This window comes from Geospiza fortis, unplaced genomic scaffold, assembly GCF_000277835.1.
Source record: "Geospiza fortis unplaced genomic scaffold, GeoFor_1.0 scaffold200, whole genome shotgun sequence".
Classification (NCBI taxonomy): domain Eukaryota; kingdom Metazoa; phylum Chordata; class Aves; order Passeriformes; family Thraupidae; genus Geospiza; species Geospiza fortis.
In genome coordinates, this window is record NW_005054353.1 from 2,147,858 (window position 1) to 2,170,219 (window position 22,362).

Consider the following 22,362-nt stretch of genomic DNA (forward strand, 5'->3'; position numbering starts at 1 on the left):
AAGGGGGAACGGCCATGGCCAAGGCCGCTCCGCCCCGGGGCGGACTCAGCAGTTGTATAACAAACACAGCCTGGCGGCGCTCGGCAAGGGCCCGTCAGTGACAGTACGATGGATACTGGTTCTCTCTCTTCTTGCGAGCAGAGCTTCTAAAGGTTCGGGTGTCCCCTTTCCGGAAAGGTAACTTTCAGTGCTGCTTTAAGAATTCGTGTGTCCTTAAGAATTTTGGGTAATTTTTTTTTTAAAGGCACCTGGCTGCCACAGTGACTGAGGCCTCCCCTCTCTCCATCCCCAGGCACGGGAAGGGGGAGTCAGGCCAGCTGCGCTCCTCTGGGCTGCATCTGTTTCCTGCGGCTTTTTGATGCCTTGTGAGAGACGCCCAAGCCTCACCAGGGCAGGGGACAAGAAAAGTTCCGTGATGAGATCTGTGACTAAGCACAAAAACAGTTCTGGTTTTCTTCCATGGAGTTTTCTGAGGAGCAGAAACACGTGACTGAGCAACTTAAAAGCACAGCAGGAACACATAAAAAGTAAAAGAGAAAAGGTGGATTCACATTAAGAATATCTGCTTTTACCTGAGTACTGTTATTTCTGAGACATACTTGAAGTCTTTTTTCCCAGAGATACATAGACAAGCTGCTTAATCTTTACATCCAACAGCTCCACTCATATCAAGTATATGAGTGTATATGAGTACGAGGGATTCCAGCTTTTTGTCCAGAGCAATTAGAGGAACATTGACTGATGTAGAGCAAACCCAACTGACCCATTTACAGACAAATTCTATTGGTGTGTGCAATACAGAGCTTGCTGGTGGTTTAAGGGGGAGATGCATGAGTTTGTGGAACCAAAACCAACAAGCACCAGACTATTCGTATTAAATGACATTGACTGGTCTAGCAGTTGTCTTAGCCCCCAAATCTGATTGTCCTGGCTACTGTTTCAGAGTTCCCTAAATAACAAAATGTCCTGTTCTGACAGGGATTAAGATCTACCATAAATTAATATAATTAGCAATAGAAAATTGTTCAAGTATTTGGAGATAACTTCTTAAATGCCTGCCCTTATGTTTACTTACATGGTGCCTAAAGATGCACAAAAAAAGAAAAATACTGGAAAGGATTAACCAAACAGCATGTGGTTGTTTTTGCACCTCCACAAAAATCTGCCAACTTCTGTTAGCTTTGTTTTATAAAAATTAAATCATGTGCCCAACACTAAAATACAGACAAGCACATACAAATGGAATACAGCATTATGCACAATTTTGCAAGATTTCAGATTACTCAGCTGTATCTATAATGTCCTGTTTAGAACAAGCTCCCTGACAGGTGGTGGAAGCTGTATTCCTCCCTTAGTTCCTCACTGCTGTGGCAGCTGTCCTGCTATGGCAAATGTGGTCTTCACTGCTTCAACCATCTCTCTCTTCCCTCCCCCAAAAGGTGTTACTTTTTGGGGGAATACTCAGCTGCCTTTAAAAATTGGTTATAATTCTGATTTTGTATATGAAAATGCCATTTCAGGTAAATTGAAGAATTTTCATTTATAAAGTGAAATCTGCTTTTCAGTTTAGCACTGTTCACTCTCAGAAAATCAATTTGTGAATTATTTTAGTATGTCTAAAGCCTAAAATTTCTTTAAGTCTCCTTGCAGTCTCTGTGCGGAGAAACTTTACCATAGGCTGTGGCAACAATCCGTTTTCCAACATGACTACAGTATTCAAGCATACTCATTTGGTTAGTTGTCACTGCCACTGGACAAAGGGATATTGAAGCTCCACCATTATGGAAAAGTCCTGGAACACCAACTGGGAGCAACCAACTGCCTCTTGTTATGCTAAACAGTCTATTACTATAATAGTTGTTTGTGGTGATAATCAGAAAAAAGTAGTTTGTGGAAAATACTCTCTCACAGGATTGTGTTTCAAGCAAGACATGAAGTTATCCTCTAAGACAACTCCATAAAAAATCCATTAAAAATTTATAAAAAATTGAATGCTCCTCCATGCTTCTCAGTTCAGCAAATCTGAAATAGCTACAAATGAAAGCCACAAAAGCAATTTCCAACTAGCAGAGGATCCATCAGAGCTCCTGATAATGCCAGAAGTCCTGATGGGCAGTGACTGCACTGTGATGCAGGCCACACTCCAGTTGTGAAGCCTGTTCATGTCCTCCCCACAGAGATCATGTGGAAACTTCCAGCACTGTGAGCTCCAGGCACTCACTGAAGCTTTCACATGACCCATTCACCAACACATTTTAAAGTGTGGACATACCTTCTACCTCAGAGTAAGATAATGCCACACATGCTGAAATCCAGCTAATCTAGACATGCAGAATTTTCTATTTGGTTTTAGCAGACCTGTTACTAATAGGCAAACTAGAGTTCAGAAAAAAGGTCAAATCCTACAAAGCTTGAAAGAAGAAGGGAATCAGAGCAACTAAATGAGGTATCCACAGTTTTGCCTTACAGAGAGGAAGCCAGAAAAATCCAAGTGAAGCGAAGAGCATGGTATTTACAGATGCACACAGAGACACGATCCACAGGCTGTGGGACCTATAAAGAGGGAGTTAGGGCACAGCAGTTAGCACACAAAGGAGGAGGTTAGCACAAACTTAGTAACAATCTTTCACGTGGTGTTAAGTGTGGCCAGGAGCCGTGGTGAATCCCAGCTCTCTCTGAGAAGCAACTGCACAGGAGGCGGTTGGTGGTGGCTGGGGAACTTCCCCCACCTGCACTCAACTACCATGGAGAGGTGCAGCCCTGCTCACTACACACTTCCCTTCAGATGCATTGAAGTAAACTTCTGAAAACCAGCAGGTCTGTGTGGCTTGCACAACTGCATACAAGCATAAACCTTGTTTAAGAGTTGAGGAAAATTTCCTTTCCTCTCCTCCCTGAATGCTGCTCTGCAAGGGTATGGTTCTGGATTCATAAGATTGCCAGTTTCCAGCTTTATCACTGCTGGTTATCTAGGGACCAAATTACTCACTTGTAGGAAAGAAAAACCACTTCCAAACCACACACGTGGGGAAGACCACTTGATGACAATTTTTCATTCCTGGAAAATTATCAAAGCTGGAGCAAGTGATTTACCTTGTGTTGGATACAGCTAGCTAAGTAAAAGAAACCAAAGCCAAGAATTAGTCACAGAAATTAGCACTAAAGTATCAAGGTTTCCCTAGATTCAGATTAGGACCTACTCTAGTAGTTGGTCATAATATTTTATTAGTAGCTACCTTTGTCGCCTCTTTCAGCAAAGGTGAACAGCTAAGGATTTAGATTATTAAAAAAGAGTAAACATTACAGAATTTAACTAGTTTCTCTACCACATTTTAAGTGAACTAACAGAAGGGCTTAAGTCAAAGGGAGAGGAGGTGTATGATTTTAATAAACATTTTTCTTATTAAAATCTTGATATAGTTTAAATATACCATACAGAGGAAAAAAAGCTATTTATAAAGCTACATACACATTTCAAGTCAATGACGACAGCATATATCATTCTAAATTCCCTCTCTGCTTACCAGAATGCCTTGTGTGTGTATATATGGTGAGCTACTGTGCTATCTGCAAAGCTTTTGTCTAGCTATACATTACAGGACTTAAAAAATGCTTAATCTATATACAGAAATATATATACATATAACATATATTTATATGTTATACATACACATACACTTATATACATATACACATAATACATATATATATATATATATATATACACAGAACTTTACATGTATATATGGCCTTTCATCCAAGGGCCTTGGATAATTCTTAGTACATCAAGCCTCACAAAGCTTTGTGAGGGAGGGAGCTTTATTTTACAGACTGGAGTTTTGATGCCTATTCTAAACAGTTTCTTTTGTTGCTTTCTACTAACTTTGCACATTTCAGTTAGAGGCAGTTTTGGTAGTGGAAATAATCACAGCAGTTTGATAGCCAGGCATAAGGTAGATGTTGCTTTGTACCTTTATAAATTATCCTCCTTAGTATAAGAGAACAGCCATACCAGCACAATTTCTCTCTATACTAACATGCCTCTAGCTAGATTTGTGAGGCTGTACTGCTTTTTCTTTTTAGCATAGTAAAATCAGTTTTGAACTAAGATACACTGGAGGTCACAACAGGTAATCTAGCTCCAATCCTCATACATTGAAACTATCCTTTTCTAAGATGATCGATTTAGAGGAAGTATTAGCACCTGCAGAAATAATTCTACATCTGTTTATTTATTTGCAGTTTAACTACACAAGCCTGGAACAATCCACCTTATCTAGAAGCGAGGATTTTCAGCATCAATTTGGCAACTGTTGATCAGAATTTGTGGTATCAACTGCACTCCATACCTTGAGCAACTAAATAAATGAAGAGGCTTTTTTGAAAATCAGATGTAGGTAACTTTTGGTCATCCTACAACTAGCTGACAGAAAGGAAAACCCAGAGGAGCTCTAGCAAAGGTGAGTTCTACTAGGATTTGGATGGAACATTACTTCAGCTCTTCCCAAGAACAGGGAGGAAAAAAAATCATTAACATGGACTAATGGGGTTGGAGAAGCAAGAAAGAACAACATCACCACCACAAAAGTTCTTATCCCTCAATATTTCAGTCTGCTAAGCTTCGTAAATTTAGTTTTGCACCAAAAAAGTAGCTCCTTTCTTCATCAACCAATTTCTAACTCAAAAATCTCTCAAGCCTTAGGAAAAGAAATCCTAGATCATGGTCAAAGACTGCCCTCCCCAAAACTAACCAAGCATTTCAAAAGTGAACATACAGTAGAACTCACTACAATGAAGTTTGAGAATTTTATTCTAACCTAATTGCCTTGAGATTTTTCAGAACAAGCCACTTTTCCTTCAAGCCAATTCTGTTAAAAGGAGGAGTTGCCTGGCCCATTTCTTTCAGGATTGTCTGCTAACTGTAAAATGTGGGCTAAATGTCTTCTGTGTGTCAATTTTTCAGCTACAAAATCCAGATTTTTAATGACTAACTAGGTTTAGTGTATGCTGTTAGCTAAAGTATAAATGGCTTAATAAATAAAAACTATTGTTTCTTCAGTATGACTTGGTATTTTGTCTGTAATTTCTTTATTAAAAAACTGTAACAAGATACTTAAAAAAAGGCTAGATACAAAAGAAGTTAAGCAGCTCACGAACATTAAAGTTTCCCAAAAAATGTATCTTCAATAATCATGATCTTATAAACATTTTACAGTTACCAGAAAGTGCCCAGGCTGAGTTTACATAGTTATAGTTAGATAATGTAGTACAAGTGTTGGGTTAGAACTGGTAGTGGAACAATCTCCTGACTGTCTGTTCACTGTAACAAGGATACAAAAATGTTGATTGTGAACTATGAAATACTGTGCATTGGCCTCATCAAATATGTACAGGGAAAAAAAAAAACCACTAAAGGTACAGATTACATGCAAAATATTAGTGATGGTATCTGATGTGCCAGAGTTCAATGCAATAGAACAAAAATTGCAATGGAAGTGGTTTCATAAGTGAACAATCCCAACTCTGGGATTTGAGCTGTCAGGAACTTTTTACAAGTTCAATATACATGATACACAACTGCAGCCAACCACAAATTAAACACCATAAAAAAAAGTTAAAAACACAGAACATACTTAATTTTTTATTTTGAAATTCCCTACTCCCTCTATACAAGAACCTTTGCTGAAACACTTTCCACAAAGGCAGCAGTGAATTTTCAGAACATTTTACATATTCTCCCTCAGCAAAAAGATAAATCACAGTGTAAATTATATTGTTCTGCTGTCATCTTTGGCTGGGGTTAGGCAAAGGAGTTATTGACTAGCAAACTGTTGCAATCACATATTGCTAGTGCTCCTTAGGCCTTTATGTTACAAATTTAGTACAGGAATGTTTGCATTTAAATCTTTGAAGTACCACCAGGGGTATGACAGCATTAACTTTCATAAACTTTTATAGACAAATGGAAAAATCTACAAAACTTAGCTAGTAATATTACACAGCAATACACACTTTTTATACTCTACACAAAACCAAAATTCTTGGTCTTAATGGCGAGTAACAATTTTTGTTTCAAAATCTGCTTAGAGGAATAGAGTGGGACATAAAGGCGAGAAATGCAAGTGTTTGCTGTTGGAAGATGTTGGTCATCTGGTGGCCTTATTGTGATGGATGGCATAGGCTGGAACCCCTCCTCACTGGCAGGCAATGATGGACTTGAGGTCCAAAAGTAAACCTGAAAAAAGAAGACAGTGTTTAAAATTAAGATGCATACTGCCTGCAGATTGTGTAGGGATAGGTTAAAAAAGAATTGCACAGTCACAGCAAGATTGATCATACTATGTTCTCTTCAATATGCCAAACTAAACTCCACAGTTTTCTACTTTCTTCTGTAGTAGTGTCCTTCACTTCCTTCATCAACTGCTCATTCATAAAACTGATAAAAGCAGCACTCAAAATTATCCTGTATCAACAACTCCTCAGTAAATGGCATGTCCAAATATCCATCTGGGAAGGTGGTGACTGCCATCAATACAAACTGAATCAGCAATGTCTCACAAACCAGTCAGAGACTACAGGATGTAGTACTGTACAGACAAAAGGGAGCAACAGAGAGTATTTGGGGTTTTATCTATTTTATCTATTTTTTATTTATTAAGTCTGAAATACTGAGTCAACACCAAGGTGTAAGCAGAGACACTCATTGAAAAATGTGCTCTAGGGTTTGCACTTTTCAGAGTACTCTTTGTTTCCTTTTAGTAGACTGTAAGGGAGAGATAGTACCTTACAGAGTAGGAAGTTAAAAACAAACCGTTTTACGAGGTGTACAATGAATAAAATTTACAGGCAAGTTTTTAAAAATTACATCCCTGAACAGTATCTTATTCTTTCATGCTTCTCATCAGCTTCTCACTCCTAAAGGGCCTTGAGAAGGACATGGTATCATTACTGACATCTTACAGAGAGGACACACATATTGCCCTCAGGATACACAGAAGTCAGGTGAGTAGATGATGCATGAAGAGAACTTGACCTCAAAACCCTACCAGCCCACAACACAGCTGAATAACCACAGTTACTCATCTTAAAAGCAACTGTGCAGAGTGAAACTGTGCTTCTGTAAGGGACCTATGAACAGGGAGAAGAACACACCGTGCTTACTTTCAGTTACAAGAAGGTCTGGGATTCACACCTGTGGTTTCCAGAGCCAAGTCTTACCCAACCCTACAACCCTGCTTTGCTACCTTAACTCTTCACAAAGTCTCTGCAGGTAGACACAGTTAAAAACAGTATTGACACCACTTGTTCCAATCCTTCTGCATGTTTCCAATGGGAATGAACAACTCACCAGATCTTGTCTTTCCGTCATACTCATCTTCTCAACTATGGACCAAAACCAACGCTTGAACTGCAAAAGTTTCTCAGCATTTTCTCCTGTGTGAAATAACAAGGTACACAATTCAGCTGCTGCACTGGACAGTAACATTAAGAGACCTGTTTTACATGTGCTACAAGTTGGATCTCAGCTATAATCGTTTTCATAAAGTTCTGATATTGGAGATCAGTAATTTCAAACTGAATAGCTTTGAATGCAAGGCCAACACTGACATAACTCAGTACCACTCCCACTCCTCCCTCCTTACCAAAAAGCCCAACTGCAACTAAACACAGTTTAAAAATTATGTAAGAAGTATTAAACTTTCATCCATCACATTTATAGTTCTAGAGAATTTTCACAAGAAAAATATACTACCAGTAATACAGTCCATGTATTTAACATCTTGTGACAGTCAAGTTGGAAAACATGCTTTCTCAACCCTCACTTAACTGAAGGTAAATATTTTCTAAGGAATGTAAAAAAATATCCCAAGTAATAACTTAATTACAGCTTTCACTGGTTTATTAACTAATGGCAGACTTACTAGTTCAAGTTTAATGCTAGTAACTACTCCACACAGAAAAAACAGTGTTAAGTTATACCTGCAACTCTGTTTGTGACTAAGTTATTTCATACCTGATTCATCATTGAAAGAGGTAAAGCTGATTAGCATTTGCACATTTACTTCACCACAGCCATTTACCAAAAGTCTGAAATCTTCTGCTGTCAAATCTTCTAATGAATTCTTTGGCAGTACATCCAGGAGCCCCTTCCTCATTGCCTTAAGTGAAAACAACAAAATGCACGTTGTAACCCTGTAACTTTTAAGATTGACTTTAAACACATTACTCAAAAGTTTCACGTGAAATTCCCTTTAACTCAAGATTCATTATTCTCTGAGCTGTTCTTTTCTTTTAAAGCTTTATCATCTGACATGCAAATCTTCTGAAACAAATAAATGCACCAATTTTTAAACCCTACCTACTAGAGCAAAAGAAAGTAGTACTGGCTTGAGCTTGTATTTCACCAGGAGCAGAAGCACATGAACTCTTCTAATGCTAAAATGTTCAGGTATTTTGCTAAGCTGCGCTGAATTTGATGAGAATTAAAAAAAAAAAAAAGCATCTTGTATGTTCCTTTTACTTTGCTTCCTCAGACACATGCCAACTGCTTCAAAAATATTACACACACAGAACACATACACATTTATCTTATGTAAGTAGTATCCTGAAAAGACAGGAAAGTCCATATTCAAAATGAAACACTATGAATCAATTTGCTTTAGAAAATTTCAAAATGAATACAGGTGTAAGGGTTTTCAACTCCTAAAATAAACAAGAGTCAAATTAGTAATGTATACAGACATGGAGATCAAGTAACTTAATTCCAGGAACATGTTCTTTTTGTGAGAATTTGGACCTCAGCTGCACAGAGGTAATATGCCCTGCTCCCCTATCTCAGATGTGCAGCAGGAAACCACAATGAGCAAGAGCAACAAAGTTTACACATAGCATCATGACAGACTGGTCTTCATTAACTGTCTACAAAAATATATTATTCTGTAAGTGTTATTTGAAAAGGGCTTTAAAAAAGCAAATAACTTTTAATATGGTTTTCTAGTCAATTTTTATGTTTCATGCCAGGCTAGTATAAGTGGTTTTATAAATGATTTTCCCTTAGAACAAGGATGCAAACAAATCCAAGGTAATAAATTATTAAGAACCAAGTAGCTGCCAAATACAAAGCCAAAATTCCAAGAGGAATTGTGCCATTTGAGCTCAAGAAATAAACATATTTATTTAACCAACGAGATCCACAATAAAATAAATTATCTTTCATTCTATAAAATAAATTACTCACTCAGCCTTCACAGTACTACATAAACAGCTATAGAATTACAAAAAAAAACATTCAATACTTTTAATCAAGCTGTCAAGACTTTAAAGAAACCTGATTAGCTACACCACAATGAGGAGAATAATTAACTGATGGAAAAATGACAGATTTTTTTTTCCTTCTTTTAAAAAAACTCCACTAAAGACTTACATGTAGAGGCTGCTCCGCTACTACCAGCATTCGGTGTTCTGCATATTTCCGGACATACTCATATACATTCTGAGGAGTGACTGGTATATTTACACCATTGGAAATAAGTTCAACCTATGGCAAAGAAATAAGGAACATTTAAAAAGGGGAAGAAGAAAAGGGATATAAAGGAAATTATATTATTACAGCCACCACAGTATGCTGCAGAGTGATTTATTGCTCAATATACCTCCAAACCCAAGTAAAATTCACTACTGCAGGTTAGTTTTGAAAATTCCCTAGGATTGACTACAGTTACCAGGGTTATGGTAGACTCCAGATCATTTTCAAAGAAAAAAATACAGGCTTCAATATCTAAGAACACTGCACTGAATCCAAGAAGAGTAAAATGTTTTATCTGCCATCTGAGAAGAGCCTGGATTATGTGCACACTATACCCTGCATAAGCTGTCAAACTCTGAAACTAGAGAGCCACAAGTTTAGCTGTGCTTACCTGCCCTCCACCCTCCTCCTTACACAGGTCTATTGCAAAGGCTAAATCCATTGCTGCAAACACTGCATCAGCATCTGTACTCTGGGATGCGAGGATAAGCTGCCGAAGGCTCTCGTACATAACTGGATCGAAAAAAGCAAAGTCGTGCCAGTTCACCTATAAAAAAAGGACAGAAGTTTGAAACATAACAGGTGTTTAAGAATGTATTCAAAATTATGTGACCTGTGCCAGATCTATGCACTAGCAACAAAGGATACAAACATAGAAATAAATGCAGTTAAACTCCTACTTTCAGTCTGCTTTAGAAGGTACATTGGAATACTGAAAGGAATACATATTCAACAAGACAAAGCTTAAGAGAATATTTAGAAGGCAATCACTCTTGGAAGACACCAGGAGGTATTTAAAGGCCATTTCTCCCATTAACTCTTTTTCATTAAAGATTATACTATGTTGGGTTAAAGGCTAACCTATTACAAAATCATTACATCTTAGTCAAATACCTGACTTCTAGTACATCTACTCTGTTCAAAATCTAGGAAATGAAAAAATTATCAGTCCTCAAATTGAAGACCTCCATACAGTTCCCATATCAGCTCAGCTAGTTAATACACATGTGGTTAGGGGAAAAAGCCCAGTTTTATGGATGAGGTTTTAAGTAATTACAGGAAATTAAAATTTTTATGTTCAACTTACCTTTCTGCCAAGTAGAACTTTGATTACGTGTCTATTTAATGTGATGGGACATAGTTCATTCTGCAACAAGCACAATCCTAGGATTCTGAAAAAATGTATTTGGAGTTGGTTTTGGTACAGCAGAAATTACACTGGAGATCTTTCAGCAAACTCACATTTAAGAGTTCTAATAATCTAAGAATTAGGCTGGAGTCAGCTTTCCAAATATATTGCTCACAAATGAAAATCATAGGCATACATAATTTTTAAAAAGAAGGATAAAAAAATTAAAATTTAACAGGAAAAGAGACCTTAAGTTGACAGATGCAAATTCCCCCCTACTTAGGCTTAGTGTGAGAAATAGAGACCGTAAAAAAAAAGTTTCTTCCAGCTTGGATCATTGGTACTCTCCCTGGTGTTGTGTATGATTGTCTTTAACATTTTTTCAGACTAAAAAGTTAATGGTAGAATACCTGCCAATGTTCCGGAAACAATTCAGCCTTGCTTCTGTGTTTTTACCAGGTCTTGGTGTATAAAATCCTCGTTTTCCAGGCTGGTAGAAAAGTGGTGCATTATCATCCCCATCATCTGTATCGTCTAATTCCATATCTACTACACTGCGGCTGGATCCATGGCGCTTTCTGTTTTCCTGTTTTGAAAGTCAAAACAGCAATTAACACACTTCATTCTAGTTACTGACACACATCAAGCTATTTGCTACAGGACCCAAAGGTTCAGGTTCCATTGCTTAAGATATTCCTGTGATATTTTCTAATGATGACATTTTAAATTTTTAACTAATTACTGTTAATCCTTTCAAAACAAAATGATTAAACAGAACTTTGTCTTGCATGATAAAGCTTCCAATTGCTTCCGGTTTTAAAATCAACTGATAAAACTGAATCTTACGTAAATTTTGTGCAACAGGTGATTCATTACCTGCACTTTATCTGAAGAGTCTAGCAATCCAAGATCCAATATACTGTCAGCACCGTTCTCCCTTGAGAAGGGAATAAAAAGTCAGATTTAATTTCACCATCACAGACTCACAGAATGATAGAATAGTTTGGGTTAGAAAGGGACCTTGAAGATCATCTAGTTCCAGCCCCCTTGCTGTGGGCAGGGATACTTTCCTCTAGAGCAAGTTGCTCAGAGCCCCAACCTGGCCTCGATCACCTCCAGGGATCTACAGCTTCTCTGGGTAACCTGTTGCACTGCTTCACTATCCTCACAGTAAAGAATTTCTTCTTGTTATCTAATCTAAACCTGCTCTCATTCAGTTTGAAGCCATTCCCCTTGAATTCTCACTACATGCTCTTGTATAAAGTCCCTTGCCATCTTTTTGTTGGTTCCCTTCAGGGACTGGAAGGTCACAATTAGGTCACCCATAAGCTTTCTCTTTTCCATGCTGAACAACCCCAGTTCTCTCAGCCTTTCTTCATAAGACAGGTACTTCATTCTTCTGATCATCTTGGTGACCTCCTCAGCACTTGCTCCAACAAGTCCATGTCCTTCCTGTGCTGGGGACCCCTGAGCTGGATGCAGCAGTGCAGGTGGGGTCTCGCCAGAGGGACAGAATCCTCTCCCTCAAGCTGTTGGCCACACTGTTTGTGATGCAGCCCAGAACACATCTGGTGCATTGCATGGCCAGCTCATGTCCAGTTTCTCATCCACCAGCACCCATCAAGTCCTTCTCAGCAGGGCTGCTCTCAATAAGGAGCTGTCATATTCTGAAACCAGTCAGAATAGATTAAACCAAAGCCAAAAAGTCACTTGTCCAAAGAAAAATATCTTGACTCTCAAGAAATAAGCTGCATGTATTGGAGTTAGATGTAGAACAGTACAAGTGCTTTGGCCACAGAATCAGTTCTCACTTTTGATACTTTACCTGCCATGTGCAATAATGAGTTCCATTGCTTCATCAACTCTTGCTCTAAGGGAATCTTCACTAGCTAGTAACAGAAGCAGCTGAGCAGGAGACAATTCCAACAACATTCCTGTGATTTTGCTTGCAAATGCCTGGGGATAAAGGAGTGATAGGTCTTACTATTCTCCTCCAGTTCTCTTATTTTCAAATATGATCTTATGAAAGTTTTGGTATTTTAAATAGAGAATGCATTACAAGATATCTCCTAAGCTAAAAAATTAATTAGAGAAACAAAATCTTAACAAAATAAAAAATAAAATAAAATCAGTCTTATATGTTTGAATACTATCAATTATGTTTCAATTATTTCAATTATGGATAAGGAAATAAATTTTTACATTACAAGATGACAAAACCAATCATTAAGTGTATTAGGGAAGTCTTACTGGTTGCATTGCTTGCACTCGAGGGTAGAGCCGTTCTCCAAGGGCTTGTCTGTGTGCTGGGAGAGGGTCAGGGTCATCGCTGGGGTTTCCTTCTGATGCTGGTCTAAAAGGCCGTGTGTCAATGGACAGTTGTCTTCTGAAGTCCCTTAAGATAATCAGAGCAGTTTGTACTCATTTCAGAGGAAAAATTCAAAAATCCTCTGGAACAGTATTATTGCACACAGATTGATATTAGCATTAGCTTTACTGCTGGAATAGTAGTGTTGCTCATAGCTGCTTGGAGAGAATACATCAGAAAGAGAGAATCAAAATAAACCAGAGATTTTAGTATTACTTGTGTTTTGGGTACAGCAGTCAGACATGCCACCAATAGCATTGTTGTTTCTAAACTACCTCACAATTTTATTCTAGTACAGAAGTTTTTGTTATTTTGTTATTGTTTTAGCAGAAGAAACTGATGGCCTGTGGTGGAGACATAACCGATTAATGATAAAGTAAGCATAATAATTCTTTAAAGAATTAAAACTAGAGACTGAATTTCAAGAAATTACCCTGCAAATCACTCCTGAAGAGAGACTCCTTTAACTAGAGGAAGTAAAAGTATCTTTCCTGAAAATATCCAAGGCAATTGCTCTATATTTGACAAAATATCTTCATCAAGATAAAGATTATCACTTACCTATCCCTATCTCTCCGAGAACCAGTTCGCAAGCCACTACTTCTCCGCATTTCTCTCTCTCGCTCCCTTTCCCGATCTCTCTCTCCCCTATTTCGCAATCTCTGCATCAGACCTAAAGGGCAAAAAACCTCATAAACTTAAACATCTTTATATTTCTCTCTCCCACCTAAGTTTCAGTGTAAGGAAGACTAAGGTTTGGAAGAGTTTGACAGACATCAATGAGACAGAACCATTTCACTTGAAGCAGTGATTGGGTTCAGCCAAACTTAAGAAAGGACCTGAAGTGTTCATACCAACTTAAAAATGATAAAATACTTTAAGAGCTTATATATACTTTCAAAACTGTTAAAATGTGTTTGTGGCAAGTCAGATGGAGTGGCTGTAATAAAATATATGAGCTCTTAGTAGCTAAAATCTTGACATTATTACCTACTGGAGAGAAGGACACTCAAAAAATCTGAGCACAACTAAAGCAGACTCCTGTTGCAAGAAAAACAAGAAGTTCCTGTTTCTGAAAGTGTGTGGAGGGGGAGAAAGCCATTTCCTTGCTCCAGAGAACTAATGCATAATTTTTATGGATTCTGGGCTGAGCTAACAAGAGATGTCTCTGACACAAAGCCAAGTATTTCTATGTAAATAAAGCACCCAAGGTTTTTATTAATATTTTCTGTAGATTAACTGCTGTGCATCACTTACTTGTATGGGTGCCCTTGTTGGCATTCTGAATGCAATCTAGATTTGGCAGTTTCTCATTTGACAGAAAAGCCTGTGCAATAGCAGTATAAAAGCTTCGTGCTACGCCGCTGCCTTCTCCGGGCTCATCCTTAAAAGTAACTTTCACTCTGTGTACGGCCATCGGAGTGGTAGCACACCTGCGACCAAAATGATTGTTCAGCTGCCTCATGGTCTGCTGAATCAGAAGATCTCTGTCTCGATCAACCTAGTAAAAAATACAAAAAAATTATTTCTTTACCAACTATCATTCTAAGAGACTTTCAGCTTCACAACAGATTTCTGGACACTGCTGCACAGATTCAAAAAATAACAATCAGACTGGGAAAAACTACAGAGTAATTGCAACATAACTCACAAAGTATGATCTAAGACACCTGCTTGCAGACTCTGAAATACAAATTTTCCTATCAAGTTACTGTAATAATTCAACTTTTAATGAAAGTTTATTAGAAGATAAACTAACATTTTTTACCTCCAATGTTAAATCCCTCGATTGCTGGTTTCTAAGTTTTTCCATCTCTCTGCGGAATTTCGATTCTTTTACTTCAAAGCCACCTAATTCAGTCAAGATCTAAAAATTATAAAGAAAAAAACAAACACAAACCCCAAAATCAGAATGATTAGGGAGAGTCACAATTTAGTTGTAAGAGGAATTGTCTTTACTGAGAAATACATACCGATCCAGGCTCTGCTCCAACATCTTCCATGAATACTCTACCAAACAACTCCAAAGAAAGGCGCCAACGTCCCAGCAACATGTCATGAGAAATAACCATGCCCATGAAGCTACACTGGGGCCTGACAAAGAGAAGAAAAAATGCCAGATATGTGGAATCAAGTTAAATTTCAGACACATTTTGTGTACTTCAGCTTTTTCTAACCCTCTGCTTTCAACTAAGTTTTTTATTCCTGATGAACAATGACACAGTACACTAAGTCTGAGCACAAAAGCACATGAAGATGCTTGGTTTCAGCAGAAACACAAGTCTTGCTTCCAAAGGGTAATTACTCCAAAAGCATGTAACTTTTGGTGCTATGTGGAATGCACTGTTACTGGTCTCCCATCAACCAAGACCTTAATTTCTTTTAAAATAGCTGTAATCTGAAGGGAGAGCAGTTCAATTCATAACTGCATTAAGTGTGGGCAGCACCACCAGACAGAGATGGGAAGCTGCAGATTCCAACTGCTCAGCCTGGCTACCCAGGACATCACAGCAGGTCTGCAGCAGGAAGTCAGGGAGTAAAGGAATTTGCCTACAGTTTGCACAGACGTCTCTGAAGACTGTTCAACTATTCAATTTAGAAGCTAATCACAAACTACAAATGTAAGCTAAATTAAGCTACCCATTTTAATTTCAAGAATACTTTCCAGACTCCCAAACAGCCATTTAGAAGAGCAGTAATATTTCAAAATGTAATTTTTAACTCAGCTACCTGAAAGATGTGAGGGGTGGCCCTTCACTTTCTGTCAATCCTATCTCTGCCAACAAGCTGCTTTTCAGTTGTGCTGCAAGATCATGAGCTGAAGGTCCTGGTTTTGAACTCTCAGATTCTTCTGTAGGCACATTTTGTTCTTCCCCTTCCTTCTTCTGCCGATTTTGCATGCTCATAACATTTTTTAAGTTGGCTGCATAAGACATTTTAGTTGGAAGAACCTAAAAGAGAAGTAAAATTTAGCTGCACTTTCAAAGCAGAGTAGAAGCTTTGAAGCACATATATTCATAGGTGTATATTTTAAATCACACAAAAGTGAACATTGTAATTGACCTGTTAAAACACACTGACCTCAATCATTTCAAGAAATACAAAAAAAACCCTATTTTCCCCACTGTGTGTTTGCATTTCATATGCTTGACAATTAATGTTCAGTCTGAAGGCAAATCAAATCTATTGGATGGACTAAAGAAAGATTTAAATCTGTTTATCAAAAATAATTATATAATTAGCATTCTAAAATTAACTCAGAATTGTACTGCTGCATTTAAAAATATTACCTGAAAGCTGCTGTCAGTCAATAATCATCAAGTTTCTATATTAAGCATACTTTTCATAATGACTTCAAGTTTTCACAGGCACTAGGCTTTCAAATTATCATTCTGAAAGCTACATAAAATCCTCTCTGAAAACATTAAAGTGTCTTTTTAAGGAATGACGGTTCTAGTTTACATTACCATATTGTTTAAAATAGTAAGGCTATACATTTACCTCAAGGCAGTTTCTATCCACTGTAACTTCCACTAAGCACTTGCCACTGTTGGCAGAAGATGAGTACAGACCCTGACTGGGCCGGCCGAACAGATCCTCTTTGCGAGCATTTGGCTGAAAAGCAACAAAAGAGCTCTGGGTCAATAATGCACTTTGGTGAGGAATGAAAAAGCAAACTGCAGTTTTTCCAAAATATCATCTCTGATGTCACCTGTAATAGATGTGGCTGGTCTGCCAAGGGGATGGCCTCTGCCAGAGGAACCTCAAAAGGATTGGGTGGAATGCAGCCAAGGAATGTCATAGAGTCTGACCGTCTGAAAAATGGATGGTTTTGGCCAGTCTCTGCTGGGAGGGTGTCATCATCTTTGTCATTGAGTGTAGCACCTAAAGATCAGAGATTTCCAATCAGTTTTCACAGTTATAAAAGCAAAAGGTAAAAAATGCCAAAAATTAGTATCCTTCCCTCTTAGCTACCTGACTAGAGGAGAATCTCAGCAAATTTAGTACTTCTACAGGATGCTTCTGCAAATGCTGTATCTTTATTAACTTGCTTTGTATAGTTTTTATTCTTTTTACTATACCTAGCATTACTGAACATCACTCCTACACTGTATATAGGAGTAAATATTCTACCATCTTCAGCACAGTTTCATCAGATCAAAAAGATCAGTTTAACTATGATTCAAATTTTAATGTAGAATGGTAGGTAAGGAATGCTGCAGTTTAGTGAGAAAGAAGATGAAAAGATGGCCCTGAAATATGAGGCAATGAAATAGGCAATGGTAGAAGAAACTTGGTAAAGTAGCTATGCTAAGAAAATCTTGCTAAACCCAACTTTACATACACAAGCAGGAAAATTTATTCAAAATCTCATCTAGCTAAAGGGAAAAACCACTAAGAAAGTCTGGCATTTTGGTATGCTATGTCAATTTTTGTATACTAACTTTGATTGGTATCATCATCATTTTCATGTTCTGAATCTTCGTTGTCAAGACCCAGTTCCAAAAGCTCACGAGTTCTTAATAAAAAACATCCAAAACAACAACAACAAAACACAAGAAAATAAAAAAAGAGTCAATCATCTTGAAGAAATTATTAGGCAAAACATCTATATCTGTAGCATAATCAGGAAGTGTACTTAAGAGTTATACATCACAAAAACAAAACTAAAACTGAAGCACCATAGAGAACTTCTCATTACATACTCACTACATCACTCACACAGTTACCCTTAGAGCCACCTACCAACTTTGATCTTAAAAGTTAAGATCAAAATCAGCTTTGGGCAGTGATACTTGGTTTTAAACACTGTATCACTATAAATTCCTAGGAATCCTGCATTACTGGAAGAAAAATGCAAGTGAATACTATTTCAAAATTTAAAAATAATCTCACTGATGTAGTTCCAGAAGGTAAGTCTGCAAGCTGCACATTAAAAAATCTGATTTCACTATATTATACTACTGTTCTGTCAAGAACTTTGATTAGTATTAATTTCTGGCAGTTTATGCATTGTGAAACGTGTTCTGAAACTAGATTAAATTGATAAACTGATAAAATACATTTAACTCAGACTACTAATATATCATCTAATGGAAGCAACTGTTTCAACCACTCATTTTTCATTGAAAAGGTCTAGGCCTTCACAGTTTTAAAAGCATTTCATGCAATTTTCCCAATTCTTTCATGAACAGTTATTTGACAGATCTCAGTACGTGGTTTTTTGTTTTTTTTTTTTTGAAAAGCAGCTTCTGGAAGTATGTAATTGCCTGGAAAAGGGTTAAAGCTGTGCCTATAATTACTCAAATAAGTACAAAAAGTTGATTACTGTACTATAGCATTCTTACTTGTGAGGAACCTACTGTTGATAACACGCCCTTGCTACACATTTGAGGTCATAACAAACCTTACATTATCAAGATAAACAGAACACAGTATTGCAACTGAAGTAGCAGTCCGATATATATCAAAGATATTAATATCTCATATTTTATAGTTACTAAATTTGTAGAGAAAATGTAATGTTAAGCTTGGCCTGCAATATTGAAAATTAGGAGCAGAAAGGGGCAAAATCTGCATTTAACTGTTGATTAGGACTGCTTGAGTACATCACCTAAAAACCTGGTAAGAAATGGGAACAGATGGTGTAGACTACCAACAGGTGGACATTTCTACTAGCATTAACTGGCATTTGAAATGAAAAAAAATAAAAAGAAATCTTAAAACATCTTAAAATTAATAAATGCACCTTGTAACACACAACAGTTGAAATAGCAGTTTTCCAACTCAAGGACATTTTCAACTATTGATTTCCCTACTGTGCTTTATATATCAGATGAGTCTCAAAACCACAAAGCCTATTATATCAGACAATGACATTTTCTCCAATGTCATCTCCAACATGTTTGACAGATACCTAAGTAAAATGCTGTCATGTCAAATGTATGTCTCACATCATTAACTGAGAAACTGTCCTGAGTATGTCTTTTAGAGGCACTGCTATGCAGTTAAAAATCCAACTCAAGTTTCAACAGTTAAGAAAACATTTTACAGCATAAAAAGAATGAAGAGGGTACTGCAACAGGCTTATCAAACACAGGTACATTATATACCATTACAGAAATTCTTTCTATAATATGTATGTTACTACACACACCCACTCACAGACATACAAATTCATGCATCTATTTATGTAAGCTACTGAGGAACAATACCAATGACTGAAACAAAAGGGCTTTTTTTTTTTTAACGTAGCTTTTGTTTCTAGGAGTCAACCTCAATACCTTTTCCTTTCCAGCTGAGGAGTATCCAATGTTGTCTGCTGATTCATTGCTTTAATCCAATAAATAAGGGCTTGAAACACATATGCTACGTGCTTTAGTGAGCAGACATCTAGAACAGGAAGAACATCCGAGTGCTCATCGTTGTGAGAACGCATCAAGGACAGCGCGTAGTTCAGGAAATCGCCGCGTGCTGACATCATTCCCTGACGGGCACTGAGCAGGGTAGCACGTCTAGTGAAGGAAAAGGATTGAATACAGAGACATCAGGCATCACAGGCGAACCCATATTTTATTTATAAGTCCTGTATTTGAAATGTGGATGTAAAATCTCAATGAACTCCACACAAAAACAGTGGTAACAAGCTACAAGCATAGAACAAGCAGGTCAGATGCAGTACATTGTAAACAGTTAATGCTCAAGATGAATCTAGTATGTCAGAATAAACCAAATAGTAGCAACAACAGAGGAAGCCAACTTAAATCAAAACAGCAACTGCATTCCAGAGCTGCAGAATAAGATTTCTAAGATGTTTGTGAATAAGATTTGACTATAAAACTGATAATTCATACTGCATGCAGTAATCAAACTATTTTCATACCTTCTTCCCTCAAGTGTTCTCAAGCTGGCTTCCTCACGGGCTGTCATCCTTTCCCTTCTAGCTGAGTTCTGAGAAGCATGGAGGGGATGATTTGGATGCCCAGGATCACCAGCAGATGATAATGCCGAACCATAACGCAGCTGAGCTTCAGTAGAGTCCATGATACTGACCATCCAATTCCAAGTAGGAATAAGCTTTTCTTCCACATAATTCTATAGAAAATGAGATTTAATTGGCTTTGCAAACAACAGAACTAGATGACAAGAATTAAATCTTCCTGATTCCCTACAAAGAGGCTGTAAAACCATGCTGAAAAAGAATTACTGATGATCAGTTTCTGAAAGCTCTCTTGAGACTGCTGATTTACAGGGGTGTTATGAAGCTCTCATTGCTTACCACTTTGATATCTATAAAGCATTCTCACCATCTCTCTGTCTTTTGGGCATCTCTTCTACTCCTCCCCTTATGACCACTCAGCATCTCCCAGGTGTGCACAACTTGATGATTTGAGCTTAATTCCTGACTTTCTTTTAGCTTTAACAGACCTCCATCCTGCTGTGGAATGGAATTCATAAGCCAGATCTTTCACCATTCTTCACCCCTTGCAAACTACTCACTGAAGACAACAAAGTTAAGTCCTGCACAGAGAACTATGTCCGCACACAAGTCTCACCTCCTAGTCTTATCTATGCTTCACCTGTTCCCACCACTGGCTCTGCAGCCTGCTTTTCTTATCATCTGCTACCTCCACTGACCTGTTGGATTTTTTTGGTCCAACATTAGTCTGCTTTCTTCATTCCTCTGCACTTTGGTCTTCAAAAATATCCCTCATACTTCTAATGCACTAAACGAACAAAATGCTGTCTCAACTCCATTTCTGTGTCCAAACAAAACCTCCACTGTTCAGGTTTCCTATGCTAATACAAACCTCTTGCTGCCTCAGCTGGACAGATCTCCTGTTCACCTTCCCCATTAAAAATCTCCTAACAAAAATTATTTTAGCCTCCTCCATAATAAAACTACACTCTCTTGTTCTTTCCCTGTTTGTTTACCCCAGTGTTTGATACCAGAATATCTTTCTGACCTTCCTCTCCCAAATCAGAAGTCCTTTCTTGCAGCTGTGTTATTCACACCTGACTTCTGTACTAAATTCAGTACATACAATTTTACCCTATACACTATGCCCAGGTACAAGTTGATACATACTTTCTAAACACTCTGGAGTCCCTCCAATCTTGTCAGTCTCTGAAACTATACATGAAGGGGAAGACTATTGTCTGACATGTATTTTATCTATAGATACATTTACACAAATTTTCAAAAATAGTCAAGAGCACTGTATAAAAAAAGATGTACATAACATGGAAAGGATGACCATGTCCCTGAAGGAAGGGACAGTGAACAGTACATTTACCTGTACAAATCTTTTATTTCGTTTAATTATTTGGCCCTTACTAACTTTCTTCTTATGTAGACTCAACAGTTTATGTCAACTAGAATATAGCAACAGATGTCTAGCAGAAATCCCTAGTCAATTCTCACTTAACTATTAATTACGTATCAGTCAGACATTGTTTAAACAAAATCAACGTAAATTCCTTTTTTTGAAAAAATATATGTATATGAAATACTATCAATTTAATTAAAGAAGTGACCACAGTTACTTTAGCCCACACTCTCTCCTAACATAAGAAGAGGCTGAGAATACTTTAGACTGAATAAACAAATTCAGGAGGATCTTACCAGTGTGTACAAACACCTGACAAAAAGGTATGAAGTCTACAAAGCCACTCTTTTTAGTGATACCAAGTGAATGGACAAGTGGGCTACAATTGAAACACTTGGTACATCCCTTTAAACTCAAGAAAAATCCTCTTTCACTGTGAGAGCTGTCAAACATTTAATAGAGCAGCTGTGGAATCTCCATCCTTGGAAATATTCAAAACCTAACCAGACAGTCCTGAGCAGCCTGTTGACCCTCAAAGAAATTGAGATTAGCCAATATGCAGAGGTCACTTTCAATCTCAACCATTCCGTCATTTTACTTTACAAACCCCAGTTGTATTGAAATTACATTTTTTCTATGAAAGTTTCCATGTTCTTACCTGCAAGTTAACTGCATCTTGGTAAGTCAGCTTCACTGCAGCTGGAATCTGGGAGTACACTAAGTGATTGTATTTGGGAATCAGACCCATCAGATCAGATATCTGCCGTATCACAATACTGTAGGCTCTTGCTAAGCTGCTTGCAGATGTTAAATAGCTGCTTGCATTGCTGGCTTCAAGTGCTGCAGCAGCTGCTGCTGCACTTGTACTGATGGTACCACTCCGACGAAGGTTTGAGGGATCAATATAAATCAAGCCCGCTGAACTTGCTAAATAGAAAAGAAAAGATTACATTAATGAACTCATTTAATCTTTGCTGTGTCATTTGTGTATTGATTGATTTCATTATCA

General features: G+C 37.6%; 1 protein-coding gene across 2 annotated transcripts in view; it reads right to left on the bottom strand.

Moving 5' to 3' along the window:
• Positions 1-3,368: 3,368 nt before the first annotated feature.
• UBR5 (ubiquitin protein ligase E3 component n-recognin 5) overlaps positions 3,369-22,362 on the bottom strand; it is a 69,532-nt gene continuing 50,538 nt past the window's right edge. For both annotated transcript variants that reach the window (XM_031058981.1, XM_031058982.1), the window contains 21 exons: positions 22,012-22,280; positions 19,907-20,118; positions 19,308-19,538; positions 17,469-17,542; positions 16,736-16,908; positions 16,525-16,638; positions 15,754-15,974; positions 14,997-15,117; positions 14,792-14,890; positions 14,281-14,524; positions 13,585-13,696; positions 12,906-13,050; positions 12,481-12,611; positions 11,532-11,592; positions 11,066-11,241; positions 10,614-10,698; positions 9,918-10,073; positions 9,425-9,538; positions 8,015-8,159; positions 7,349-7,434; positions 3,369-6,235 (listed from right to left, as the gene is read on the bottom strand). In XM_031058981.1, the coding sequence (XP_030914841.1) occupies positions 6,023-6,235; positions 7,349-7,434; positions 8,015-8,159; positions 9,425-9,538; positions 9,918-10,073; positions 10,614-10,698; positions 11,066-11,241; positions 11,532-11,592; positions 12,481-12,611; positions 12,906-13,050; positions 13,585-13,696; positions 14,281-14,524; positions 14,792-14,890; positions 14,997-15,117; positions 15,754-15,974; positions 16,525-16,638; positions 16,736-16,908; positions 17,469-17,542; positions 19,308-19,538; positions 19,907-20,118; positions 22,012-22,280 (3,182 nt within the window). In that variant the 3' untranslated portion in view covers positions 3,369-6,022. The remainder of the gene's footprint in view (positions 6,236-7,348; positions 7,435-8,014; positions 8,160-9,424; positions 9,539-9,917; positions 10,074-10,613; positions 10,699-11,065; positions 11,242-11,531; positions 11,593-12,480; positions 12,612-12,905; positions 13,051-13,584; positions 13,697-14,280; positions 14,525-14,791; positions 14,891-14,996; positions 15,118-15,753; positions 15,975-16,524; positions 16,639-16,735; positions 16,909-17,468; positions 17,543-19,307; positions 19,539-19,906; positions 20,119-22,011; positions 22,281-22,362) is intronic.